This window comes from Lepidochelys olivacea (assembly GCF_965140295.1).
Source record: "Lepidochelys olivacea isolate rLepOli2 genome assembly, chromosome: 3".
Lineage (NCBI taxonomy): Eukaryota > Metazoa > Chordata > Testudines > Cheloniidae > Lepidochelys > Lepidochelys olivacea.
In genome coordinates, this window is record NC_140413.1 from 150948068 (window position 1) to 150974016 (window position 25949).

Genomic DNA, 25949 nt, shown 5'->3' on the forward strand with positions numbered 1-25949 from the left:
CTAACCAATTTATTTGAGCATAAGCTTTCGTGAGCTACAGCTCACTTCGTCGGATGCATAAAGTGGAAAATACACAAAAATACACGAAAGCTTATGCTCAAACAAATTGGCTAGTCTCTAAGGTGCCACAAGTCCTCCCCCTCTCCTTGCGAACACAGACCAACACGGCTGCTACTCTGAAATTAGTCAAAACAGTTTGCTGAATCAAAATGCTCTTTTGATGAATCTGAAAATTTTCACTAAGTTGTAGAGCCTGATGAAATCTTGTTTTGAAAAAAAAAAAATCATTCTGAAAATGTCAGAGCATCACGTTTTGACATGTTTGGAATGAAAAGGTTTGATTTTGTTTCCAAACTATTTTTCATTTTATATATTTAAAAAAAGAGAAATGGATGAAATCAAAATGAAAATGTTTCGAATGGATTGAAATGACACATTTTGATTGACACAGAATGAAGTTTCGAATTTTGCTTTTCAAAAAATTCCAAAATTTCGGCTGTGTCCCAGTTTAGGATGAAATCTCCCCCCAGCAAATGTCAGTGTTTTGCAGGATGGAAAATCCTTTTTCTGACCAGGTCTAATAATCATGATCCTAGGTTTCAGAGTAACAGCCGTGCCAGTCTGCATTCGCAAAAAGAAAGGGAGTACCCGCGGCACCCCAGAGACCAACCAATCCATTTTCTCATATTCTCATATTCATTTCACATATTCTCAAACATACCATACTATTTTAGCTATGCCTGCGTAGCATTTTGCATTGTATTTCCATTCACACATACATATACTATTTTCATTGTCATAAAAGTCTAGCATGCCATTGATTTAGACTTGTATAAAAAAAGTCTTTTTCTGTTAAGTATCTTAATTTAGTCAGCAGCCAAAGACTACACATTTTCCTCCCAGCCAGCTACACAACCTTCTTTTCTTCTGACTTGAAGGACCTAAAGGATGTTAGCAAGGCTCATTTACCTAAGGCTGTAGGAAAAAGTATATTTGAAAATCAGTCCATAAAAATGCAGATTGACAAGCAGTTATAATTAAAATGACATATGCAGCTGCAACTTTGCTATATTCTGATGAGAGCTTAACTATGTATCTTTGGCTTGGTCTATACTAGGAATTTACTTCAGTATAGCTTGTGTCTCTGAGGTGTGAAAAATCCACACCCCTAAGAGATGTAGTTACGCTGATCTGACCCCCCCGGTGTGGACCAGCAAGGTCAACTGAATTCTTCCATCACCCTAGCCACCGAAGAGGGGCGTTACCCATGCTGACGGTAGGCACCTCCTGTTGGTGTAAGTAGTGTCTACTGTGAAGTGCTAAAGTGGTGCAGGTGCAGTGGTGCAGCTCTGCCACTGTAGCATTTGAAGTGGAGACAAGTCCTTAAAGTCACTGAAATAGAGATTTGGGGGGTTTCCTAGGTAAAAAAAAAAATTCTTGAAGTAGAATTGTTTGGTTAGATTGCTTGTAACTTGTCCTGGGACCCACCTAAGAAGAGGAAATTCTTGATTTAGTCTTAAGTGAAGCACAGGATCTGGTCCAGGAGGTGAATATGGCTGAACTGCATAGTAATGGCGAACACAATGTAATTAAGTTTAACATCCTTGTAGGGGCGAAAGTGTCAAGGAATCCCATCACAGTAGCATTTAACTTCAAAAAGGGGAACTACTGAAAACTGAGGAAACTAGTTAAATGGAAATTAAATGGAACAGTTACAAGGGTGAAATGCCTGCAAGCTGCATGGAGACTATTTAAAAAAACACCATAACAGAGGCTCAAACTATATTTATACCCCAAATAATAATTAAAAAAAAAACAGTAAGAAGACCAAAAAAAAATGTTTTCATGGCTAAACAACAGAGTAAAGGTGGAGGTTAGAGGCAAAAAGACACTGTAGAAAAACTGGAAGTCAGATCCAAGTGAGGAAAATAGAAATGAGCATAAGCTCTGGCAAGTCAAGTGTAAATAAAAGTATAACAAGGCAGGCCCAGAAAGAATTTGAAGAGCAACTAGCTAAGGACACAGAAACTGACAGCCCAAAAAAAAAAAAAAGTACAGCAGAAGCAGGAAGCCTGCCTAACAGTCAGTGGGGCCACTGGATGATCAAGGTGCTTAAGAAGCACTCAAGGAAGACAAGGCTGTTTTTTGTTTGTTTGTTTTGTTTTTTTGTTTTTTGTTGTTTTTTTTTCTTTTTTTGGAGTGTTAATGCCAAGCTTTTATTCAATGCCCGTTACAGACTTTGGAGGGGCTGGGTGTTGGGGAAAAAGTTGAATGAATTCTTTGCATCAGTCTCCCCTACAGAGGATGTGGGGAAAATTTCTACACCTGAACCATTCTTTTAGGTGACAGATCCAAGGAAATGTCCCAGCTTGAGGGGTCAGTATTGGAGATTTTGGAATAAATTGATAAATTAAACAGTAATAAGTCACCAGGACCAGATGATGTTCACCCAAGAGTTTTGAAGGAACTCAAATATGAAATTGCAGAACTACTAACTGTGCCATTAACCTAACACTTAAATCACACTCTGTAGAGATGATTGGAGGGTAGCTAATGTAACAGCTGTTTTAAAGAAGGCTCCAGAGACAATCCTAGCAATTACAGGCCAGTAAGTCCAACTTCAGTACCAGGCAAATCGGTTGAAACTACTGTAAAGAACAAAATTATCAGACACATAGATGAACACAATATGTTGAGTCAACACAGCTTTTGTAAAGGGAAATCATGCCTCACCAATCTATGGAACTCTTTGAGGGAGTCAGCAATCATGTTGATATAGTGTACTTGGATTTTCAGACAGCCTTTGACAAGGTCTCTAACCAAAGGCTCTTAAGCAAAGTGTAAGCAGTTAGGAAAGGTCCTCTCGTGGATCAATACCTGGTGAAAAGATCTAATAGTCAGTTTTCGTATTGGAAAAAGGTTACTAGTGGGGTCCTCCAATGATCTGCATTGAGACCAGTGCTGTTCAACATATTCATATATGATCTGGAAAATGGGGTGAACAGTGAGGTGGCAAAACTTGCAGATGATACAAAATTACTCAAGATAGTTAAGCCTGAAGCTGACTGTGAAAAGTGACAAACAGATCTCACAAGACTGGGTGACAAAATGGCAGACGAAATTCAGTGTTTCTAAGTGCAAAGTAATTTACATTGGAAAACATAATCCCAACTATACATACAAAATGATGGAGTCTAAATTAGCTGTTACCACTGAAAAGGTGGTAATGTTAGGAACCATTAGGAAAGGGATAGATAATAAGACTGTAAATATCATGCCAATATGTAAATCCATGATACGGCTACATCTTGAATACTGTGTGCAGTTCTTGTTGCCCTATCTCAAAAAAGATATATTAGAATTGGAAACGGTGCAGAGAAGGGCAACAAAAATGAGAAGGGGTATGGAACAGCTTCCATATAAGGAGTGATTAAAAAGACTGCGGCTGTTTGTTTGGTAAAGAGATGACTAACGGGGGATATGATGGAGGTCTACAAAACCATTAATAGTGTGGAGAAAGTGAAAAGGCAAGTGTTGTTTACCTCTTCACATAACACAAGAACCAGGGGTCACCCAATACAATTAATAGGCAGCATGTTTAAAACAAACAAAGGGAAGTACTGTCACGGAGTCCCCAGGCGATGCTCTCGAACTGCTCCCTACGAAGCCAGACAGGACTCTGGTGAAGTCTCCTCTCTGTGAGCAGACTTTCTGCAGGGCAAGAAGCTCACACCTTATCCCACCACCTAGAGACTTAAGAAATGCCTAGGGAAAACTGAGGCACCCCTACAGTATTCAGAGGAAACATTAAGAACAGTCCCACTTCGTCACAAGTACTACTTCACGTAGTCAACCTGTGGAACTCCTTGCCAGGGGATGTTGTGAAGGCCAAAAGTATAAATAGGTTCAAAAAAGAATTACATACATTCATGGAGGATAGGTCCATCAGTGGCTGTTAGCATGTAACCCCATGCTCCAGGTATTTCTAAATCTCCAAATGTCAGAAGCATCTGGCACTGGCCACTGTCAAAGACTGGATACTGGACTACATGGACCATTCATCTTACCAAGTGTGGCCATTTTTATACTATGAGAACATCCTGTCCCAATCGCTGTATAAGGCAGGTGTGGGCAAACTTTTTGGCCTGAGGGCCACATCGGGGTTGCGAAACGGTATGGGGGGCCGGGTGGGGAAGGCTGTGTCTCCCTAAACAGCCTGGCCCCTGCCTCATCGCACTTCCTGTCCCCTGACTTCCCGCCTCAGAACCCCCGACCCATCCAACCGCCCCTGCTCCTTGTCCCCTGACCGCCCCCTCCTGGGACCCTCGCCCCCTATCCAACCCCTCCTACTCCCTGTCTGCCCTGACCCCTATCCACACCTCTACCCCTGACAGGACCCCCGGGATCCCCAAACCATCCAATCCCCCCCTCCCCACTCCTTGTCCCCTGACTGCCCCCTCCCAGGACTCCCACCCAACCCCACTGTCTCCTGACCCCCTTTGCCCCCCTAACCTCTGCCACATCCAACCATCCCCTGTCCCGACTGTCCCCCAGGACCTCCTGCCCCTTATCCAACCCCCCCGCCCCCTTACCATGCTGCTCAGAGCAGCAGGACAGGCTTATTGGAAAGCCTGGGAGGTAGGAGGGCGCAAGCCGCGCTATACAGCGGCATTGCTGCGGGGGAGGGAGCTCAGGGGCCGAGCAGGACGGTCCCGCGGGCCGTAGTTTGCCCACCCCTGGTATAAGGTGTGGAGGGAGAGATTCCCTCCTGCAAAGTTTAAGCCGTGTAGCTTTTACAGACTAGGCAGTGAATGAAAGGGCTCTGATAAATTTTTCACTGTGCTGCAGTTAGCCATTCACACATGAAGTGCAGCCTTCTGTAGTTTCCCTCCTGTTGAGCCTAGTGAGAGAAGGTCCTTTTCAAAATGTGCTGCGCAGAGTGATTTGTATCAGGTTTGGTCACATCAAACCAATTTTCACAATTAAACTCAGTCTCAGCTAATTGCCAGTGAAAACTATTTCCCTTTTGAAATTTTGGGTTTTTTAACCCCACCTTTTTTTAGTGCCAAAGCAATTTAAAATTAGATCACCATTTTTTATAATGGAGGAATTTTTTCCCCTTACTCTAAACAGATTAATTTTGAGCCAAACTTAGTTAAACAAAGTCCCTCACATTCATAAAGAGTGAAGCCTAGAAATTTCAGCCCAAAAGATGAGTTTCACAAAGCTTATAAACAATAAAAACTGGGGTGGTTTGAATGAAAACTTGAAGTAAGTTTAAATATAGCAGTTCCTGTCACTCCTGCTATAATAAATAAGGTTTCATTTTCAGGTCAGTTTTGACCCAGTCCCCTCAATAACTTCTACATTTAAAAAAAACCTCTTCTGCCTGAAATTTTGCATATGTGATCTCCTGACAGATTTGGGCAGGGAGAGGGTTAGGAGAGGGTCAGAATTTGAAGTTGATTTGTCCAACTGTTTGAAAGGTGTGTCAAAAGACGTATTTTACTTTTGGAAAGTCTTCTAACAATTATTTAATTGTGTATCTAAAACAGCTTGGTATAGGAATTCCAAACTTGTTGCATTCAGTAGGACTCAGGACAAATGCATGTTGAACTGTTTTGTAGTTAATGTAAAAGTTATTTGTTGTTTCTGGGTGCTATCCAAAATCTCCAGAATGGTAATTTTCATGAGGAGTTCTCTATTTTATTCACTCCACAGAAACAGAAGAGGATGCATAACAGAGTTTTTGAGTTCTGCAGGGATTCCTGGAGAGTCTGAAAACATTAAGTTGTACAGGAACTCTCTATATAAGTTTCACTGCACCAAGTTTTTTTTAAAATCTTTCCCCCCAAAAAACCCCTAATCAAGTTCTCAAAGTTCTAAAGCGAGAGGTTATAAACAAATATTAATGTGAATAATAATGCTAGAATACTGTAGTAACCTCAGAAAACAAATACTTAACAGGATGGGAAATTGGACTGTTGTATTAATATAGATGGAATAAAAGTGTCAAAGATTTTAACACGCTCCTATCACTGTCCAACGTTAAACAGCGTTAAACAAGATTTGGGGTTTGGTATACAGAGACCTCAGCCTGCTTAGTACCATGACAAACACAACATTAAAAATTTACTTTAATCATTTATTAAAGATACAGAAAAGAGGGAAAAACAGTTAAAGCATTTGAAATATAAAGTATTAAATAAGGCTTTCATTTTAACAGGATCCCATGTTCCCTTTTCCGTTAGCTGGAGAGTTTTTTCTGTAGAAAGAACTCCCCTTTGTCTCATAGTCTCTTAGATAGTATGAAAGATTGTAGAAAGATTGTATTAACTGTCCTTTTGGGGAAAAGAGAGAAAATGCAGCTTCCGTCTCTGGTGTTGACTGTCACTTGCAACCTCTGCTGGAAAAACACAGGCATAGCACATGGTCTTACCAGCCACTCCGAGAACTGATAAACTTATACCAGCATTGGGCTGTTAAATCATAGCTTTTAGCTGCCTCTCTGGTCACAGGCTCACAGCAGTGTTGCAAAATACACAGTCTTGGCAGCCTAAGCCTGACTCTTATTAAACAGGTTTCAGAGTAGCAGCCATGTTAGTCTGTATTCACAAAAAGAAAAGGAGTACTTGTGGCACCTTACTAACCAATTTATTTGAGCATAAGCTTTCGTGAGCTACAGCTCACTTCATCAGTTGCATCTGATGAAGTGAGCTGTAGCTCATGAAAGCTTATGCTCAAATAAATTGGTTAGTCTCTAAGGTGCCACAAGTCCTCCTTTTCTTATTAAATAGGAGTTAAAAAATTAGAGGAATAGGAAAGAGAAGAAATATGGAAAGGAAGGAAAGACACACAAAGGGGATGATGTGTGTGTGTGTATGTGTCAATCACAAGCCAGATGGTACTCAGGATTTAGCCTGAGCCACTGGAGGTGGTGATGTCATCTTGGGCAGACTCTGGTCAGGACACCTCTTAGGATGAGGATGACAAAAGCATACCAGTGTCATCCAGTGAATCCTGGGGTCCCAGGAAGAGGTGGGCTGGCGGCCATGATGGTAAAACTTACTCCTCTCCCCCTCTTTTCTGTCAGCAGTTATCCCCCTTTGTTTCATCTCCACTCATTTCCCTCCAAATGTATTTTCTTTTTAAGAATCCTGAAAGGGAGTGATGGGTGGAACATTATTTTGTCCATGAATTAGGTCTAATTTTGACCACCAATTTTGGTTCACTGTCTTCTGATTCCGTGCTTTCCTTGTTTACCAGGCATAATTTAATATACTCCTGGAGTTATATCAGGAGGCCTTTTTGTTTGAACTATTTCAGTCTCTGTCTCCATTTTCCACCTGTCAAGGCTGAATCCCCACTCTGGCACTTTGAGTACAGAAGGTGGGGGCCTGCAAGGATTTTAAAAATTAATACTGGCCACTCCAGGCTTGTATTTCATTCCCAAGGTTACAGCTTTTCTCTGACTTTGGCTTGGTAAATGCTGCCACCACCAAATGCAAAAAACCCCATTGAACCTAGGAAGGAGCACTTGTGAATTCCTCCCTGTGGGGTACCCTCAAGCCCTTTCGCCCCCCTCCGGGGAAGAGCTGAGAAAGGAAACAAAGGAAATTAGCTGTTGCCACCAGCTAATTAAACAACACATGCACTAATCGCTTAGGGACACAAAAATCCAATCCAGTTCTTAGAAAAGGTAAAATTTATTAAAAACAAAAAGAAAGGAAATACATTTGGAACTTAGGCTTTTTGGTAGATCTTAAAAGAAACCATTACAAAAATTAAGCATCAAGATAGCTCTCTTGAGGTTCAGCTTAAAGTTTACAAGCAAAACAAAAGCATCTCGGGCTAGCACAGAGGAGATCCACAAGCCAAAATAAAGAAATAAGCCTAATCACGTTTATTTAAATATGCCCTGTCCAATGATTTCTTCTACGTATGGAAGATGAATTTTTATACCTGGTTCAAGACTTACACAGCATTCCTGCTTATAGCATTGCTGCTCCATGTCTCCTTCTCCAGAGAACAACAGACAAAGGGAAAATTTTTCTCCTATTTTAAAAAGTTCTAGCCTTCCCATTGGCTCTTTTGGTAAGGTGGCCACTCCTTTTCTTTTACCAAAGGGCTTGTTAACCCTTTACAGGTAGAGCAAGCAGAGAACAGACCAAGGGGGATTTTACAGCTAACTGGCTGGCTGGGTGTCTATCAAAGGGAGCTACTCTTTCCCCGTCTCCCCCCTTTCATGTATCACACCACCTTTTCCCACCAACATTTATGGTTGTAGGTTATTGTGACACTTTATGAACTTTCACTCACTTTTCACAATTGAGCTCACAATTAGGGTAAATTTGTAGGCCCAGTTATCACAGCAGGACTTCTCATTAAATGTTAGTAAGGAAATGTGTTGTGGATAGGGGTTTACGAGCTACAGCCTAAAAAGATTGAAAAAAGTTGCATAAAATAGGAGTTGTCAGGATAATTTTATGTTATGGTAGGACTTTTGGATGGGCAATTTAATATGGAAGGTGTTCAGATACCACAGCTAAAACCTACATCTCTATCTAGAGTGCTAGGTCAAAGTACCAGAGAACAGTTATGATTAAGGAATCTGTGAAGACCCCAAAACAAGAACCAAAGATCACTAGTTTGGTAAAATCTTGGAAAAAACCCTAGACTAGGTCAGACTAGGCTATTGTTACACAAACACTAAATTTGTTTAAGACATGGTGTGTGGTATAGTACTTCTGCGTCGGTTTACTTTTAAAAAGGGCCTATCAGACACATGCAAATGAGCTGTTGGTGAGGGGGACAGAAGTGTAATAAAAGGCCATTACTCATTTGTTTCTAACTTTCTGTATCTCTACAGCCATTGTTCAGTTTGTTGTTTTGGTTTTGTTTTTTTGGTCAGAATTCTATGTTGTGACAACCATCTGTTTTGCAAATACCTGAAGGGTCACCATTCGGCCTTTCTACTTTGAGTAGGCAGTGAAGGCGAACTAATATAAATGCTATGAAGATACAGTAAATTCAACCCAAATGAAAAGAGGGAGGGTCCCATATTGGTTAAGTGACCTCTCCATCTAGAATTGCCCCTTTGACTTGCCCTACCATAACAGAAGCAGCCCTGATGGGTCCTAAAAGGAATTCCTTCTGCGTCTCAACCAGGATGATGTGGATCCTGCAGGGAGAAAAATAGGAGAGGATCCTCAGGACTCTGACGTGGACACCTGAACTCTATGGGGAAAATTCCTGAAAATATGTCCTATAGAAATCCAGGGAAATAAAAAGTAAATCGGTTCCTTGCTGAAATGGACAATACGAAGGAGTTGAACACCAGGATATCTGACCCGCTTTCAAAATGCAGATTCTGGTTGTGTGGGGGGAATATCATCCACAGTGTAATTACCAGGGTTTCAAAATAATTGTCATAATACATATAATAATAATAAATGTGACAATACATAATATGTATCAAAGGGGAGTAGGGGTTGGAGAAGTTGCTGGAGGAAATGGCTACGAATTTTGCTATGCTCCAGTCCCCTTGAATGGTTGAACTTCCATTGCTACAGCAAACACGCAAATACTATTTCAAACAGATGTGTTAACTTTAACTTCACTTGAAATATACGATACAGTTTATTTAAAGAAAAAGATTCTGGCAAATGCAATAGTAAAAATCAGGTAATTAGGCTGTTTCCTCTTAGATATTCCTAATGTGTAGTTCAGCATATTAGGAGAATGATAATCCCTTGCTTTAAGACTAGCTGAAAAAAACTGCCTATATTTCTCCAAGTCTCTGTTGTGTTTTTTACCTGTGACTATGCGGGGTTCTTTGTGGACAGAGGTTTTAACAGCTTATGCTCCTTTTTAAATGGTCTGAGGAGAGATAGCGGTGATGTGTGAGGGTTCATTAATTATTGCTCTTACCAATGTTTGCACAGGCAGTTGGGATCATAAATGTCAATCTGTCAGAGTGGGATGGGTTCAAAAAAGCCTGATTGAGTTCCTCAAAAGCTGTCATGAAGCTAGAGATTAAACAGATTAATTTCTTTCTTAAAGCAAGCAGCAAGGGAAGGGATTTCCTTTCTCTCCTGCTTCTTTTCCTTCTCTTCCCCCATCCTCTACATTTTCCAAGCACTCACCTCTCTGCTGCCCTCACAGTCCCCTGGCAATGTCAGGAAAGAGCCACAGTGATTGTTAGTGAAGCCATGTATGCGCAGTCTGCAAACTCTGCTGTGGAAGGAGAGTGACTGGAAGACTGGGATTCAGTTCTGACAGTCCTGGCATGATTTATTTGGAAATTACAAGCTGGAGAACATAAGTAACGAAGACAAGATCTGTGACAGTAAGGAACAAATGTGAGTTTCTGTTAGAGACCAAACAGAATTTTTAAGAACATTGCTCTATTTGTTTTTCTACTCAACTCTCCAATTTAAAACTTGCTCTACTAAATTACCAATCTTCTCTCACTTTCAAATGAGTCTGACAGAGAAGCTACAATTAGAAGAATCTGCATCCTTAGAGGTAGATTAGAAAAATCCAAATTTCCCATCTCTAAATGTGGAGTTGCAGTTAGTGAAAATGGACGACAGAGTGATGTGTTCCTCTGTAGAGGAGACTCCTCATGAAACCTTGGGATAGCTCAATTATTTAATTTTGCCTTCCTTCACGAGAATAAGGTTTTGTATTCTTACACCTGCAATTAAGAAACGGAAAGCTCTCTCCTCCCTTTCTCTACCAGGCTGTGTTAGAAGTAGAAAAGAATTGACCTCCAGAATGAACATGAAAACTTACTATTTTGTTTTTTAAACACCCTTGTCTGTTGGTCACATGCCACCTTGTTTTGTAAGAACATGTCAACACCTGAAAGCATCCACTTTGTTGTAGCCCTTCTTGATTGTTTAATTGCTTTAATTAGAATTGACTCTTGACTTCAGTGGCTTCATCAGTTTTATCCAGTTTCTGCAGCTCCTCTAACATGCTGTTGAACGTACTTGTGTCTTGCATTTCACTATCCTGTCACTAAAACTATACGTAAACTATTTCCATTCATTGTCTGCTCCCTATACTTTACTGATGCAAGATTTCAAGTACGTGTTTTACTTTAATCTTTTGGAAGGCAGGGTGATCTGGGGGAATGAACACCAAGTTGAGTCACGGTTCTGAATTCTAATGTCAACTCTTCCACTGACTGTGTGGGCAAGTCATTATCTCCCTGCCTCAGTTTCCTCATCCATAAAGTGGGGATAGTGCTTCCCTGCATTGCAGTTTGTCGTGAGGGTTAGTTAGTTTTTGCACAGTACTTGAGCATGTAATACTCAATATAATTTCTAAGTAATCAGATAACTGAGAAACGGGCTACTGTCCTTTAAAATTAGGCTAAGCAACCTCTCTGTAGTCTAACAAAATAGTGTTTAAACCAAGCAAGCCAGGAAGATATGGGCATCTAAAAGGCTTTATTTCTAAATCTTCTCTCATTTCTATTATGAGCCATCTTCTCTATATATTTGATTAGTCATTTATTAATCAACAGGAAATGTGTAATTTAATATTTGGATGTAGTTAATTATACAGTTGCAAGCCTGACCCTGGGCAGCTGTTTATCTAATTTAGGGGGAGCCTTTCCACAGGATTTGGCTATATTAACTAAATTGGATACTGCTTGGCACATGGATTTACATTTCTCATGGAGACTTCATAATAAACCAGTAGGCCACTGTTTGTTCCATTAACTTAATTTAAAATGCAAAATTGACTGTTGAGAAGAACCAGAATGGCTTATTTTTCTCAGAGCAAAGATATGTGTGAGGTTAACCATTTGGGAACAGCAGTGTCGAATGTTGCTTTGAGTGATGAATCCTGGCAAGTAGGATAGTTCCTGTTATCCCCAACTGTTTAGCCGTGAAGAGGTGTACTGTAGTAGGCTTCATTATTAAACACAGCATGAACTGGGCTACTGTTCCTGTGGAAAGGAGTACTCCTAGCACATCAGGTGTATGTTACCCTCAGAATCCAGTATGCCCAGCCTAATATCATTAGGTATAGTGAAGACAGTGGAATTGATGCAGGTCTGCTGCTCAGGAGTCTGGCTTAGTTAGGATTCTTGGAGCCTGTTCAAAGAGCCTTTGTCATGGAACTTCTCCTACATTGCTGCATAGAGGTGGTTTGAGGTAAAATGGTGCCATTCGATCCATAACGACAAAGATCCATATACTCCTGAGGGTATTCTGCGCCAAAAAATTAAAAATTCTGCACACAGTATTTTAAAATTCTGCAAAACTCTGCAGATTTTATTTATCAAATAAATATGGAGGCTCCAGCATGGTAGTGGGGTAATGGTACACTGCAGGGGGATTCAGGTGAAGGTAGTTGGGGCTAAGGGGGGGGTAGGGGTCTGGGTTTGGGGTGGGAGATAGAGCTCGGCAGGGGGGTCTGGGTGTGGGGGCCTCATTGGGGTGGGGATCTGGGTGTGGGGGACTCGTCAGGGTGGTCCAGGTGCAGTGGGAGTGGGGCTTATCGGGTGGGGCGAGTGTTCGAGTGCGGGGCGGTGAGGCTCAGCGGGAGAGTCATGAGGGGGTCTGCATGCATGGGGGTTGGGCGGATGGGGGAGCAGCTCCCTGTACAGGGATCCCTCCCCCTGCAGCTGAGGAGTGATGGGCGCAGGAAGCGGGGGAAGGGGTTGCGGGGGGGAGTTGGCAGAGCTTTCTGCAGCTGTGGGTAAAATCTGGGGGTGGGTCTGACCTGCTCCTGGATTCCATGCCGGGGAAGAGGAAGTCTCTTCCTCCCCAGCCCAGCCAAGACTAGCAGCTGAGCCTGGCGCAGGGTAGGTGCCACCAGCCAGGTCTTCCCCAGTCCCACTCCCTACCCCACAATGATTTACCTCTCTGCCAGCTGTCCTGGGCACCCAAAACATACTGCTGAAAAGGGTCTCATGACTGCTCTTGTGGTTTCCCTTTGCTTCTTGGATTTTTTTAATAACCTTATTCCCCTTGTAGTATCATTAGAAGAACAAATCTGTTGGGCAGCTGAGTGTGTGGGCATTATAGTGTTGGCGGGGGAGGGATTATAAACTAACCTTTTTTTGCATGTTAATTTAGTGTAATGTCAATGTGGGGACTTCCTTGATGTCTTTCCCCCCACTATATTGATAAAAATGCACTTGAGTATTCTTAATTTGTCAGTGCACACTAGGGAACTTTTAGGTGACACCAGCAGGGTCTACACAAGCCAGTGAGTGTTGAACACATTGGTGCACTTTAGAATTCATGCTCCTCTAGTGCGCATTGCTATACCATGTAGACAAGCCCTAAGTTTACCATGGGGGTGGGAGGTTGTATATATGTGTACACAAAAGCACCACTTTCTGTTCAGATTTCATTTTTCTTATAAAGATCAGAAAAAAGGATTTATAATATATTTTGGTAAAATCTGATTAGAAAACCGCAATAGAAACAACCGCCTTCCTCTGTAGCATGGGGCACGGGTCACTTGCTGGAGGATTCTCTGCTCCTTGAAGTCTGTAAACTACTATTTGAGGACAATAGCACAGATATAGGTGTGAGGTTTTTTGCAGGAGTGGTGGGTGAAATTCTGTGGCCTGTGTTGTGCAGGAGGTCAGACTAGATGATCATAATGGTCCCTTCTGACCTAAATATCTATGAATCTATGAATCCCTGTCAGAAAGTCATTTTTCTGCGGAAAAGCAATGAAATCTGCGGGGAATATAAATTCCGCACATGCACAGTGGCGCAGAATTCCCCCACGAGTAAGCATCCATTTCTCCATCTTCCCTGCTAGATTCTGTCATGGCCTCCTTCCTTGTGGTATCTGAGTGCCCAGAGAGCACTTGTTTGTTTTTGTTTGTTTATAACTTAAGCACCAGTCATCTATACAAAACAGATTAAAAAGACTGATACAGAAAAACAGATGCATTTAGAAATCCAGAAGGAATCGATTTAGGTAAACTTATTTAAATGTAATAAGTCATTCATTTGTGGGCCTCACAAAAGTGAATCTTTTGGTGGGATATGAATGAGCTGTAGGTTCCCTGTATACTGGTCTAGGAGGCAGGCACCTATGGATACTACACACAGAGCAGCATTTGAGGGCAAGAAAATAGAGCAGTTTAAATTGTATATGGTGGACAAGATGGGAAGTCATTGGTGCAAGTCAGAAGTGGGGTGAGATGGTCTAATTAGATGAGAGAACTTTGGCTAATGCATTTTGGACAGATTGGCTGGGAAGAGGCGCAATATGGAAAATAACAAGGGTGTGGATAACTGTTTACGCTGTTGTGCTAATCCTGTAGTGGCTTTGTTACTTGGGTAATGATTCGCTTCCTCACCCCTTTACAGGGTGTTCTGGCAAGCACAGGGCACTGAATTTGGTCCTAAAAATATTCTTGCTGATGAAAACTTTATTTTAAAAACTGGTTCAGCTCACACAAATTAAACACATTTTCCGTCATCATAGTGAACCCACAATAGCATTTTAAAATAAAGCTGTTTACAGGGCCAGGGTCCTGCCAGGAAGCATTGTTTGTTCTATCTTGTTGAATGTATGTTTTTACAATTGGTGTCGCTACAGTAAGATGGATTTTTCTCAGACCCCATCCTACACTAGGATGTTGACCCATTTCAACACTGGCTTTCAGCAGTGGATCTACTTGAAATAGTACTGCAGACAGTTTGATTTGTAGTGTAGATGGGACAAAACCACTTTCAGGAAGTTATTGAGACTTGGTTCTGCTGCAACAGCACTGTTGAATTAGGGTCCCCCGCCCCCTTATTGCAGGCCTGTAATGTTACAGCAGAGCTGCTGTTCAAAATATTGTCCACTTAATGTACCTTTTTGGAAACAAAAGCCTTTTGTTCCTGTGCAGGGAAAGGTTAACTTCTGAGGAGGTGGATGTTGTATCAAGGGGGACTGTGGTTGCAGAAATGAAATGGAAGAAGAAAGATTTGATTTTTGTTTTAAATATTATATTGTTTCTAGGCCTGGGGGTGGGGGAGAAAGGGTACCTCAGAATCTGACAATATTGGGAGACCGTGGTGTCTGGGAACGCCTGTTCTCTCCGAATCCTGGATTCCCAACAGAGGATTTTCTCCTGCACTCTCTCACCTAAAACAAATGCTTACCTAACCTTTTTAGCCTGAAGGAAGTTGGTAGTGTGAAGAGCATCCCACAGGCAAGATGGCAGGTTTGAGAGTGGGATCCATTCATCCTGGACTTTTCTATAGTGCCAATCGCTGTGGTCTGACAAAATGTCATGTGCAGACAATTAATTAGCTTCTCATTCTTATGACAGATACACTAACAACTGAAGCATCTGCGGATTTACATCCTCTAAGAGTAGCACGCTTTCTTATAAGAGGAAATGTATATGAAAAAGGTTATTAATGGAAGTAGTGTTGTGCCTAGTTTAGAGAGAGAATCCAGGAGTACTTTGAATCTATAGCATCCATGGGGTTAGTTTATCTTGGTGATGTGTAATCGTTTACATTTAGATTGTTATCCTTGTAGAGAAAGGGAGGCACAGTATGATGCTTTTGTATTCCGCCTTCAGTTTTCAGAACTGTAGCTAGCAGGCTGTGCCTTAAAGCCTCTGTTCTATCCAGCCAGGAAATAGGCTGAACTCGCTTTCAGTTGGCTTTCATCAGAAGCCTCGTTCAGTTGGTTTGTATAGGGGGAATAAAGTCATGTAGGAGAAACTAAATGAAGCTTACAGTTGTTTAGGATGGTGTGCGTGCTACATGTGTCTGTGTACAACTAAGCTGTGGCCGGGAGGAGTTATCCAGTTTATTTGATTTTCAGTATTGTGAGCCAGGAGGGGTCCTTGTAGGGAACAAAGATAATTGCTCCCTTAGTTGGTGCCTGTTTTGACTGCTGAAGAATGTATATATGCAATAGAACAGGAAGGAACATAATCCTTGCAAGTGACCCCAGATGCAAGTAATAGACCGTTAATCTTTCTAGAACAGGACCTCAAAAAGGAGGTTCTAACATTTCCCCCAAATGTTTGTTCTGAATATTACAGATTCACAGTCAGAGAGCGAGGCTTCTCCTGTGAAACGGCCACGGCTACTGGAGGACAGTAATGACAGGCCTGAGGAAACCAGTCGATCCAAACAGAAGAGCAGACGCAGGTGCTTCCAGTGCCAAACAAAACTGGAGCTAGTACAGCAGGAATTGGGATCATGTCGCTGTGGTAAGTACTGGTTGTCAATACTGTTAAAATTAAGCTTTCTGACAGAATGACATTAGGTACCGTTGCACGGATGGGAAAATGTAGCAGTCCTATTCAGACCTTTTAAAGATAAATTTGAGAGAGAGGATCTAGCTTTCATTGGTGGCAAAAATTACAGTTAATACTGTCAGATCAATTTCCACTAATGCTCTGTCCTTATGTAGAGCCTTCTACCAAAGGAGCTCAAACCATTTAACACGCATAAATGAATGTAGCTTCATAACTCCCTGTGAGGTGGATGAATGTTATGCCCACTTTACAGCTGAAGAAGCTTGAAGCACAGAGAAGGTCAGTTGACTTGGTGAAGATCACACAAAAGTCTGCTGCAGAACCTGGAGCAGAAACACAGGTCTTCCTCTGTCCTGTATGTAAATTACAAGACAGTCCTTTCTCCCTATGTAAGAATCCTATCTTTAGATGGGTCTGTAACTTTCCAAAAAACCACCCCTTTCCTTTGTGCTGAACGTTTCTATTCTTGATGTCATCCCAAAGGAGACTGTTCCATAAGTTGAGGAAACTGTTCAGCTATTTGAGGTTTTTTCAGGGTGGATGCTATTGCCTATGCTGACCACTAGCTTGTCTCATTCAGACTACTCTAAATCTATTGGATTTTGGAACTTGTATTATTACATGGACAAGTGATGAATGCGATAGACACCATGGGAGAAATTGTCTCATCCACACAAATACAATTGTATTTGTTGTAATCAATTTGCAATACACTCATTAGACGTGGTTACAACAAACACATGGTACTTTTATTTGCATAGTAATTTTTTTCATAACACAATCATGTATCAACTAAGTTTGTGCTTCCTGCATACCACACTTCCTAATCCTGTTGATGTTTATACATTTGGTGAAGTTTGCTACTTGTTTCATGATGCCTCACTACAGTAATTGAGTGCTCAGAGGACTTGTAAACACAATGACACCTGTGGCATTTGGACCAATGCACTCTGGGATGTCCTACTACACAGAACTGAGAGGAAGTATTGTCCGAGCATAGTTAGGGGGTCCTATCTTCAATATGAAATGTCTCCTGGAAGTAAGTGCTACAAAGACAACCCTGTACGGCCTAGAACTCTGGTAAGGATGAAACATGTTTAACTCCCTGGTATTGGGTATTGACCATAGATGTGTACAGAAACTACATGGAAAATCAGACAAGCCACTAACTGCTTATAAAATCAAAATTTATGGTGTAGAGATTTTAATGGAAGCTGATTGAAAACGCAGTTCTGGACAAGCACAGTAAGGCATCTGGTGAGATTTTCAGCAAACTACTGCAGCCCTGCTCTCTGTGACATAGCTTGGTACAGTTTCTCTTCCCAGCATGATGGATGCAGAAGCTGCAGCTCTTAGGCTGCATTTGTCACAATTTGAATGAGGGAGTTTGTAAATGCCTGTCTGAAATACACACAGAAAAATCCTCCCTAACATCAAGGTCAAGAGAATTTTGCAAGTATAAAAATAAGTGGATTGTGTAATTTTAGAATCAGCAATTTTTGCTGTATTCTGCAAATTCTAAACTTCCATTTAAAAATAAGTTCTCATATGAAGATAAAGCCATCACACTGGCAATCAACATACTGTTGCCCTATCACTGCTAGTTTGGTAGAAAAGTATTTCCATCCAAACAATAGAAACTGCAAATGTGAAAATGTACACCTCCCCCACTATGGATAAGTCAGTGGTAGAGATTTTATTGTCTAAGCCAGTGGTTCTTAACCAGTGGCAGTATACCTCTGGGATTATGCAGAGGTTTTCCGGGGGGTGCATCAGCTCATCTAGATCTTTGCCTAGTTTTGCTACAGGCTACATAAAAAGCACTAGCAAAGTCAGTACAAACTAAAATTTCATAAGGACAATGGCATGTGTATATTGCTCTATATACTATACACTGAAATGTAAGTAGAATATTTAACTTCCAGCTGGAGGATTTATAATCATGGTTAAAATGAGAAAACAAGCAACTTTTCAGTAATCGTGTGCTGTGACACTTTTGTATTTTGATGTCTGATTTTGTAAGCAAGTAGTTTTTAAGTGAGATGAAACTTGGGGGTTCACAAGACAAATCAGACTCCTGAAAGGGGTACAGAAGTCTGGAAGGGTTGAGAGCCACAGTATAAGCATCTTTGCACTGTCTGGTTAAACAAAAGCGGCAATTAGATGCCAAAATAAAAAAAAATTGCAACATAAGCGACAATGAAGTTAAAAATGGTATTTTTTTAAAAAAAAGATCCTTCCCTTAGTTAGTAGCTTCATGTTATTAAAATTGATAAGTATTTAAATCAAAGGCCTTGTCTATATACAGATTTTGTACCAGTATAACTATTTCAGATAGGGATGTAGTTTTTTTTACTGAAACAGTTACGTTGGCACAGTGTTCTCTGACTGGTTTTTGAATGTTATAATTCTTGACTTCTGATTTGTTTCCATTTATTCTTTTACGTAGAGACTGTCCGGTTTGACCAATGTACATGGCACATGATGGCATATATCACATTGGTAGATGTACAGGTGAATGAGCCTCTGATAGTGTGGCTGATGTGATTAGTTCCTATGATGGTTTCCCCTGGAGAGAGATGTGGACAGAGGTGGCAACGGGCTTTGTTGCAAGGATAGGTTCCTGGGTTAGTGTTTTTGTTGTGTGGTATGTGGTTGTTGGTGAGTGTTTGCTTCAGAGACCGGACAGTCTCTACTTAAAAGAATAAATGGACACAAAATCAGACATCAAGAATTATAACATTCAAAAACCCGTTGGAGAACACTTCAGTCTCCCTGGTCACTCGATTACAGACCTAAAAGTTGCAATATTACAACAAAAAAACTTCAAAAACAGACTCCGAGAGACTGCTGAATTGGAATTAATTTGCAAACTGGACACCATTAAATTAGGCTTGAATAAAGACTGGGAGTGGATGGGTCATTACACAAAGTAAAACTATTTCCCCATGACAGGTTTCAGAGTAGCAGCCGTGTTAGTCTGTATTCACAAAAAGAAAAGGAGTACTTGTGGCACCTTAGAGACTAACAAATTTATTTGAGCATAAGCTTTCGTGAGCTACAGCTCACTTCATCGGATGCATTCAGTGGAAAATACTGAAATTCCACTGAATGCATCCAATGAAGTGAGCTGTAGCTCATGAAAGCTTATGCTCAAATAAATTTGTTAGTCTCTAAGGTGCCACAATTACTCCTTTTCTATTTCCCCATGCTTATTTCCCTCCCCTACTGTTACTCTCACCTTCTTGTCAACTGTTAGAAATGGGCCATCCTGATTATCACTACAAAAAGTTTTTTCTCCCACTGATAATAGCTCACCTTAATTGATCACTCTTGTTACAGTGTGTATGGCAACACCCATTTTTTCATGTTCTCTGTGTATATATATCTTCCTACTGTATTTTCCACTGCTTGCATCCGATGAAGTGGGTTTTAGTCCACGAAAGCTTATGCTCAAATAAATTTGTTAGTCTCTAAGATGTCACAAGTCCTCCTCGTTCTTTTTGGTGATACAAACTAACACAGCTACCACTCTGAAACCTATACCAAAAGAAGCAGCAAGGGTACAGTCTCCAAAAGCAGCTTAACATTTCTTCAACATTTACAAGTTGTCTTTTTCCCATAGTCACCTGCCCCAGCACTAGAATTAACACTAAACATGAGAGAGAGAGGTAACTGGAATATGCATGCCTTTTCTTTGAATTTGGGTGTTTCGTATTTTGTTGCCAATATTTTTTTAAAGAAAATTCTCCCAAAACGTTTGTTTTTTCTCTGGAAGGGTAGCATTAACAATGAACCCTCAAGAGACAACTCCTCCGAAACAAGGTGCCTGTGGTTTTTCTTTTGTGGTTACTGCATTTCCACTCGGATAACCCATGTGCTAGGGAGAGGATTTGTAATATTTGATTAGGCCATTGTTTCATCGACTTGGGTATGCTGCCTCCAGCAGACTTGTTTGCATGAAGATCTGATGCAATACTGCCTGCTATTATCGGGCATGCACTGAGCAGTCAGATGAGCTGTATATGCAGTGATCTTTCCCCATCTACCCTGAAGTTCTGAAGCGAGCTGTGTCTATTTCTGAATATTTCATCCACTGAATGACTGTCTAGAAGCTCATTAGATAATGCTGTATGCTAAGCAAACACCTCTGCAACCCATTACCTCATGCAGATTTCACAAATGTGTCTTTCACAGTCTGCCATACCCATGAACTTACGCTCTCAGAGTAACATTATTGCAATGTTTACATTCTGAACAATGCATGGCTTTACTTTAAGCAGTTTCTGGTGGTTTACAAATGCTTGTAAAATGCAGTTTTTGCATTAGCTTAGAGCTTATATGGCCTTGCTTACCAGTGTCATCTGAACTAGATATCCAGAGCTTACACCATAGTTTTACAGTTTCCAAGTCCTAACGATATGATGCTTCAAGCCTGTTACACCTCTCCAGGTGTAATCACTCTCCTGCAGGACACTGCACTTCAGAGAACTGGGGCCAGACATGCCCTTTATATTGCTCCATTGCTCCCACTGCCTCTCAGATAGCCAGGCATTACCATGGATCCCATTTCATTGACACTACATGGAACTTGAGACAAATTTAACAGTGTGGTAGTGTTTTAGGGGTGGGGGGGAGGGAAACAATTTACTACTGAGAAGGGAATCCCAATAAAGATACTTTAAGCTCAAACACAACATTTCTCAGCTGTAGAAATATTGTTTTTTACATGTTCACAATCTTTTTTCATTCCCCTTTCCCTCTGTACAGCTTATTAACTGCTGACAGGAAATTCACAGCTCATAAATAATGCTTAAGAGCCATTGCTATATAAATTGAATGTGTTATGAATTGTGATGGGCCTTTTTGTAGCACTCTGTGCCTAAAGCAGGAAGAACAGAGGATGTCATTTTCATTAATTTCTAATGAGGTGCCAATTAAAGGCAAGGAAGGCGCTTAGAAGGGAAGAGTTACAGAGCTCCCCTGAATCCTCTACCCTGGGGCTGTCATATGAACACACTGCCAAGCTTTCTCTGAAAATTCCATTAAATTACAACCTCATCCAGAGTGCACACAGACAAATTCCGCTTCCCTTTGATCTTCAAAAGAGCAATTTGTAAGATGAGTTCTGAGCTTTCTCTCACAGTGAACTGGAAGAGGTGATAGGAATTGTTAATTGCCAATGCACTTTGCAAGCTTCAGTGAGGAGGCGAAATTTGAAAATGACTTCTCATTCTGTGCCTCTCTGACTGGATAACCTTTAAATTAACAATATCTGAGTAACACCAGTTTCCTATGAAACCTTTCTAGAAGCCAGTTACACCAGGCATGTGTTCAGACAGATGAATCTAGCACTGTGTGAATCCTTGAATGGTTTAGTTTCCCATGATGGATAATGATTGCATAAAAATACTGTTACTTAATATCTGGTTCAGTGGGCAAGTAGATCAGCTATTACGTTAAGAACCTTATCTCCCAAAGTGTATTTTAATATAAGCTTTCTGCCAAGAGTGTAAGCAACACAGAATTGAGCAGTGGGTCATGTCTGCTTTGCAAATCAAACTGCCAATTCAGTAGGAATGGTGAGCAAGGTTGCCAACCATGAGCAAACTTGTTGACTAAAATTAGAGACAGTAAAGTTGTCAGTAAAAATGGCAACATAACGTTGAGAGTTCTTCCTTTTTCCAATGTAAATTTCCCAACTGATTATTTGTAGAATGGATTCACAGGCTTTTCATTAATGATTTGATAAGATATATGTGGCCATTAACTGAAGCTGTACACATTTTCAAAAATACATTGAAATTATAATAATCTAAATTATGGAAGCTGTTTGCATAGAAAATATTGCTTAATTTTATGACCATATTTCTCCACACAGCAGATGAATATTTACAACTAGTAAACTGTTTAGTCACAAAAAATTGATTCCTGGTATCAGTTGATTTTTAAAGTCAAACCATAAAAGCCCGTCAAGGTCTTTGTTAACAGTGTTAAATTTACAGTGGTTTTCTGGAGTGGTATAAAATCACAGGAACTGTGAGCTGAGCTTCTCTCTCTGTATTAAAAATCTCATATAAGACTTAAGGGGATGGCTTAGGGGATTGGCAGTAATGGGATTTCCCCTCTTTCACCATTTCAAATCCAGTCTTGGTCAGCAGTTACAGAAAAATTACTACCATCCGCTGGCTGTTCTGTGGTCCCTATGTGAAATGAATTAGTGCTCAGTATTCAGTTCCTAGTGGACATACATGTTCATATCCCAAACCCTTCCTCCCCCCATAACAACCGTCTTTCATTGGCATTCTGTTAGCAGTCCATGCAGAAGCTGTTACTGAATGGCAGCTGAGACTGAGCTTCCCTTTAGCCCCTCGTGATGGTCTGTCAGACTAGTACTGCTGTTGCCTGTCCAATATCTTTTCTGTCAATAGGTGTCTTTAGTCTCCCTGACTGTCAATCCAGAACCTAGCCTTAAAATGGGGGCAGAGAGAGGGAAGAAATGTGAAAACCTTCCATTTAAGGCCCCGTCTATGTTTAACAATAACCATGAGTAAGCACTATTTTGAAACAATGTAGAGCAGTCATATAGAAGTAGTTTCTGTCCACAAAATTGAGAAAAAGACACGTTATAACCATTAGGACCTCTGTTATAATCCGTATCAAGGTAAAACATGGCTCCTTCCCATGGTTATAACATGTTTTTTCTGACTTCACAGAGGAGAGAAGATACCTTTTAAAATGTGCCTGAGTTACAATGGTTTCACAGTGTTTAAACAATTATTTTTGTAGTGTACTTGAGACAATATGGCAGGTATTGTATTCTGAGATATAAATCTAGAATGAAAACTGGCCCAAAGAGTAATGAGTTCTCTGGACTGCCAGGGTAGAGATTCAGCAGTGACTCGCAAATTCAGTGTCTGATGGCAAAAGCTAAATGTACTTTGTCATTCAAGTGCAACCTTACTTCTGTGTGGCACTGGCAAGTTAAAGTCTGATAACTGACTTGTGGGTTTTAGAGTGATAGGATTATAAAAGCCAGGAAAGTAGAGCGCACATAGAGGTACACTACCCCTTTAAAAAACAACCAATCAACCAAAAAAAGAATGCACATCAGTTTTGCTTTTGGCATGCTTCATGTGATTATGAATCTGTCCACTTTTTGCTTCATAGACTCTGTCACTCTTGTTGTCTGTCAGAATCTGGATTATCCATTTAAACACTGGGCTAGAAGAATGTGTATTTAGCCCCAAACTGATAAATCATGTATGCAGCCAGGTGCAAACTTCTTCTGGGGATGCTACCACAGTAGAAAAGTAAACATCTTTCTGATGACCTGTTTAGGGCTCTTCTCACGGTAGTACTGGTGTAATTGAGGTAGGAAATAGGTAGTATGCACACAGACTAAAAGATGATGTGATTCTGGTAATAATTTAAAAAAAAAAAAAAGACCATTACTTGTATTTTACCTACTCAGCAGGAGAGGTAATGTAGTGATCTTGAACATAGGAAAGGTAGGTGAGACCTTCTAATTTCAACTCTGACACTGGATCCTTTTGTGGCTTTAGGTAAGTCACTTACTCAGTCTGACTCATTTGCCTTGTCTGAAAAATTAGAGTTTCCAGGCTCCTTGCCACAGAGCTGGGAGCCCTGGATCCTAAACTCTGAGGCTTCTGGCTCAGCCATTGGCTCCCAGGGGTTTCTAGACTCTCAGTTCCTTATCAGTCCACTAAGGCTGATAGGATGCCAGGAACTGAGAAGCCCTGGGAGCCATAGCTGAGCAGGGAGCTTAAGAGTTTGGGCTCAGGCATGTGTGTGATCTTGGTCTTATCGGTCACATCCTGAACCAGCAAGGGTTGGAAGTACTGTGTAAATTCAGCTTGCTTCTCAGGGAGGGGAAGAAAGTGATCTTTCATCACTCTACAGCTCTTTTTGCATACCTTTCCAGCACAAGTGGGCTTCTGAATGGAACTCCATCCAGCCTTCTTCTGCCAGAAGAAAGAGGTTACTATGACATGGATCCCTGAAGTAGGAGGCAGGAGGGAAAATCAAAGTGGCACTTGGAGCCCTCTAAGTGGGAGAGGGAAACAGAACATAAAATAGATTACACTGAGTTTTCAGCCTAAATTTAGAGCTTTTTGTCTCAAATGGTTTGGTCAGCAGCTCTGACTATTGTCAGGGGATTAATCAATTTACAGCAACAGCTGTAGACAGCTATTTAAATCCAGGGCATAAATAATCTAATTGAGAAAATGTGTTGCAAGTTAAAGCACTGGAGTCCTGATAGGCATGTGAAGGTTTAAGGTCAAAATACCTGGAGCCACATAAATGCCCTGGATTTATGCAGCTTGCACATTGCCTCAGCATGGAATCTTGTCATGATTTATTCTGGCTCTTTAATAGCCTTATCTGACTTCCATTTTCATTGGTTTGAAAAAAACAGAAGGTACACATACTTTATCAGATCACTTAGTATTGCTTGCTTGTTTTAATTAAATTATTGGATACACTTTGGCTTTTAATTGAATCCTCAACTTTTGGGAGGAGTGTATTAGTAGAGATTAACTTGGTGTGCAGAGACTTTGAGAAGTATGAATACTAAACCAGAGTCCGTGCAAAGTATGAAATGTTCTACACCCAAGAAGCCTTACACTTAATGCCCCAACACAGATGCTCGGGTGGCTGTATCCCATCCACTTTACCTTTCTCAAGAGATATCAAAGCCTTTGGCACATAGTGATTGCTACTCTATATGGGGCACAGACCCCTGGAATATTAGAGCACTACCAATTCAGTCATAGACTTTAAGGACAGACGGGACCACCAGATTGTCTAGATTGACCTCCTGTATAACACAAGCCACCAACACCATCCAGCACCCGCACAGTAAACCCAACAACCAAAATTAGAGCCCGTAGGAAGCTAAACTATTATGTGCCTCAGGCAAAGAATGGGAGGGATCAAGGTGTACCAGTGCCCAAGGACCCCGCAATGGTAGGGAAATAAATGAGAGATACATGCCAGGATTGTTTGGTAGACTTGCACCCATATGCTGCAGAGGAAGGCAAAAAGCCCCAAGGATTCTCCCCCAATCTGGGAGGAAATTCCTTCCCAACCCCACATACAGTGGTCAGTTAGGTGCTGAGCATGTTAGCAAGAACCAGCCTGCCAAGCACATCTAAGAGAGAGAATGCTTGGTGCTACCTCCGAGCCCTGGCCCTCCCCAACGTTTCACAAGGAGATTTTTTTTTTAAATCCCCCAATGTATAAATTTCTTCATGACCCCCTGCTGGGGTGGCCAGATGAAACCCTGAAAGATGCGCTTTTAGGAACATAAACCAGAAGTGAGCCCCAGGGCTGCTGAGCTCTGTCCCCTTCCATGACAAGCAAACCTGTCATACAATTGCACTCATGAATTTGACCTGTTCTCTCTCAATACCAAGTTTTGCCCCCACAACTTCTTTTGTGGGCTGTTCCAGAACCTGACCCCTTTGAGGGTTAGAAACCTTCTTCTAAATTCCAGCCTTAATTTGTCCATGGCCAGTTTATATCCATTTGTTCTTGTGCCAACATTGTCCTTTAGCTTCAATAGCTCTTCACTCTCCCTGGCTTTTACCACCCAATGTACTTATAGAGAGCAATAATATCCCCGCTCAGCCATCTTCCAAGCTCCTTTCATAAGAAAGGATCTCCA

General features: G+C 41.1%; 1 protein-coding gene across 1 annotated transcript in view; it reads left to right on the forward strand.

The window, feature by feature from the left end:
• The window catches only part of ZFAND3 (zinc finger AN1-type containing 3), a 250970-nt gene that overhangs the window by 204235 nt on the left and 20786 nt on the right, over nucleotides 1-25949 (forward strand). Inside the window, exon 6 of the mRNA XM_084623757.1 lies at nucleotides 16040-16210. Coding sequence (XP_084479883.1) covers nucleotides 16040-16210 — 171 coding nt within the window. The remainder of the gene's footprint in view (nucleotides 1-16039; nucleotides 16211-25949) is intronic.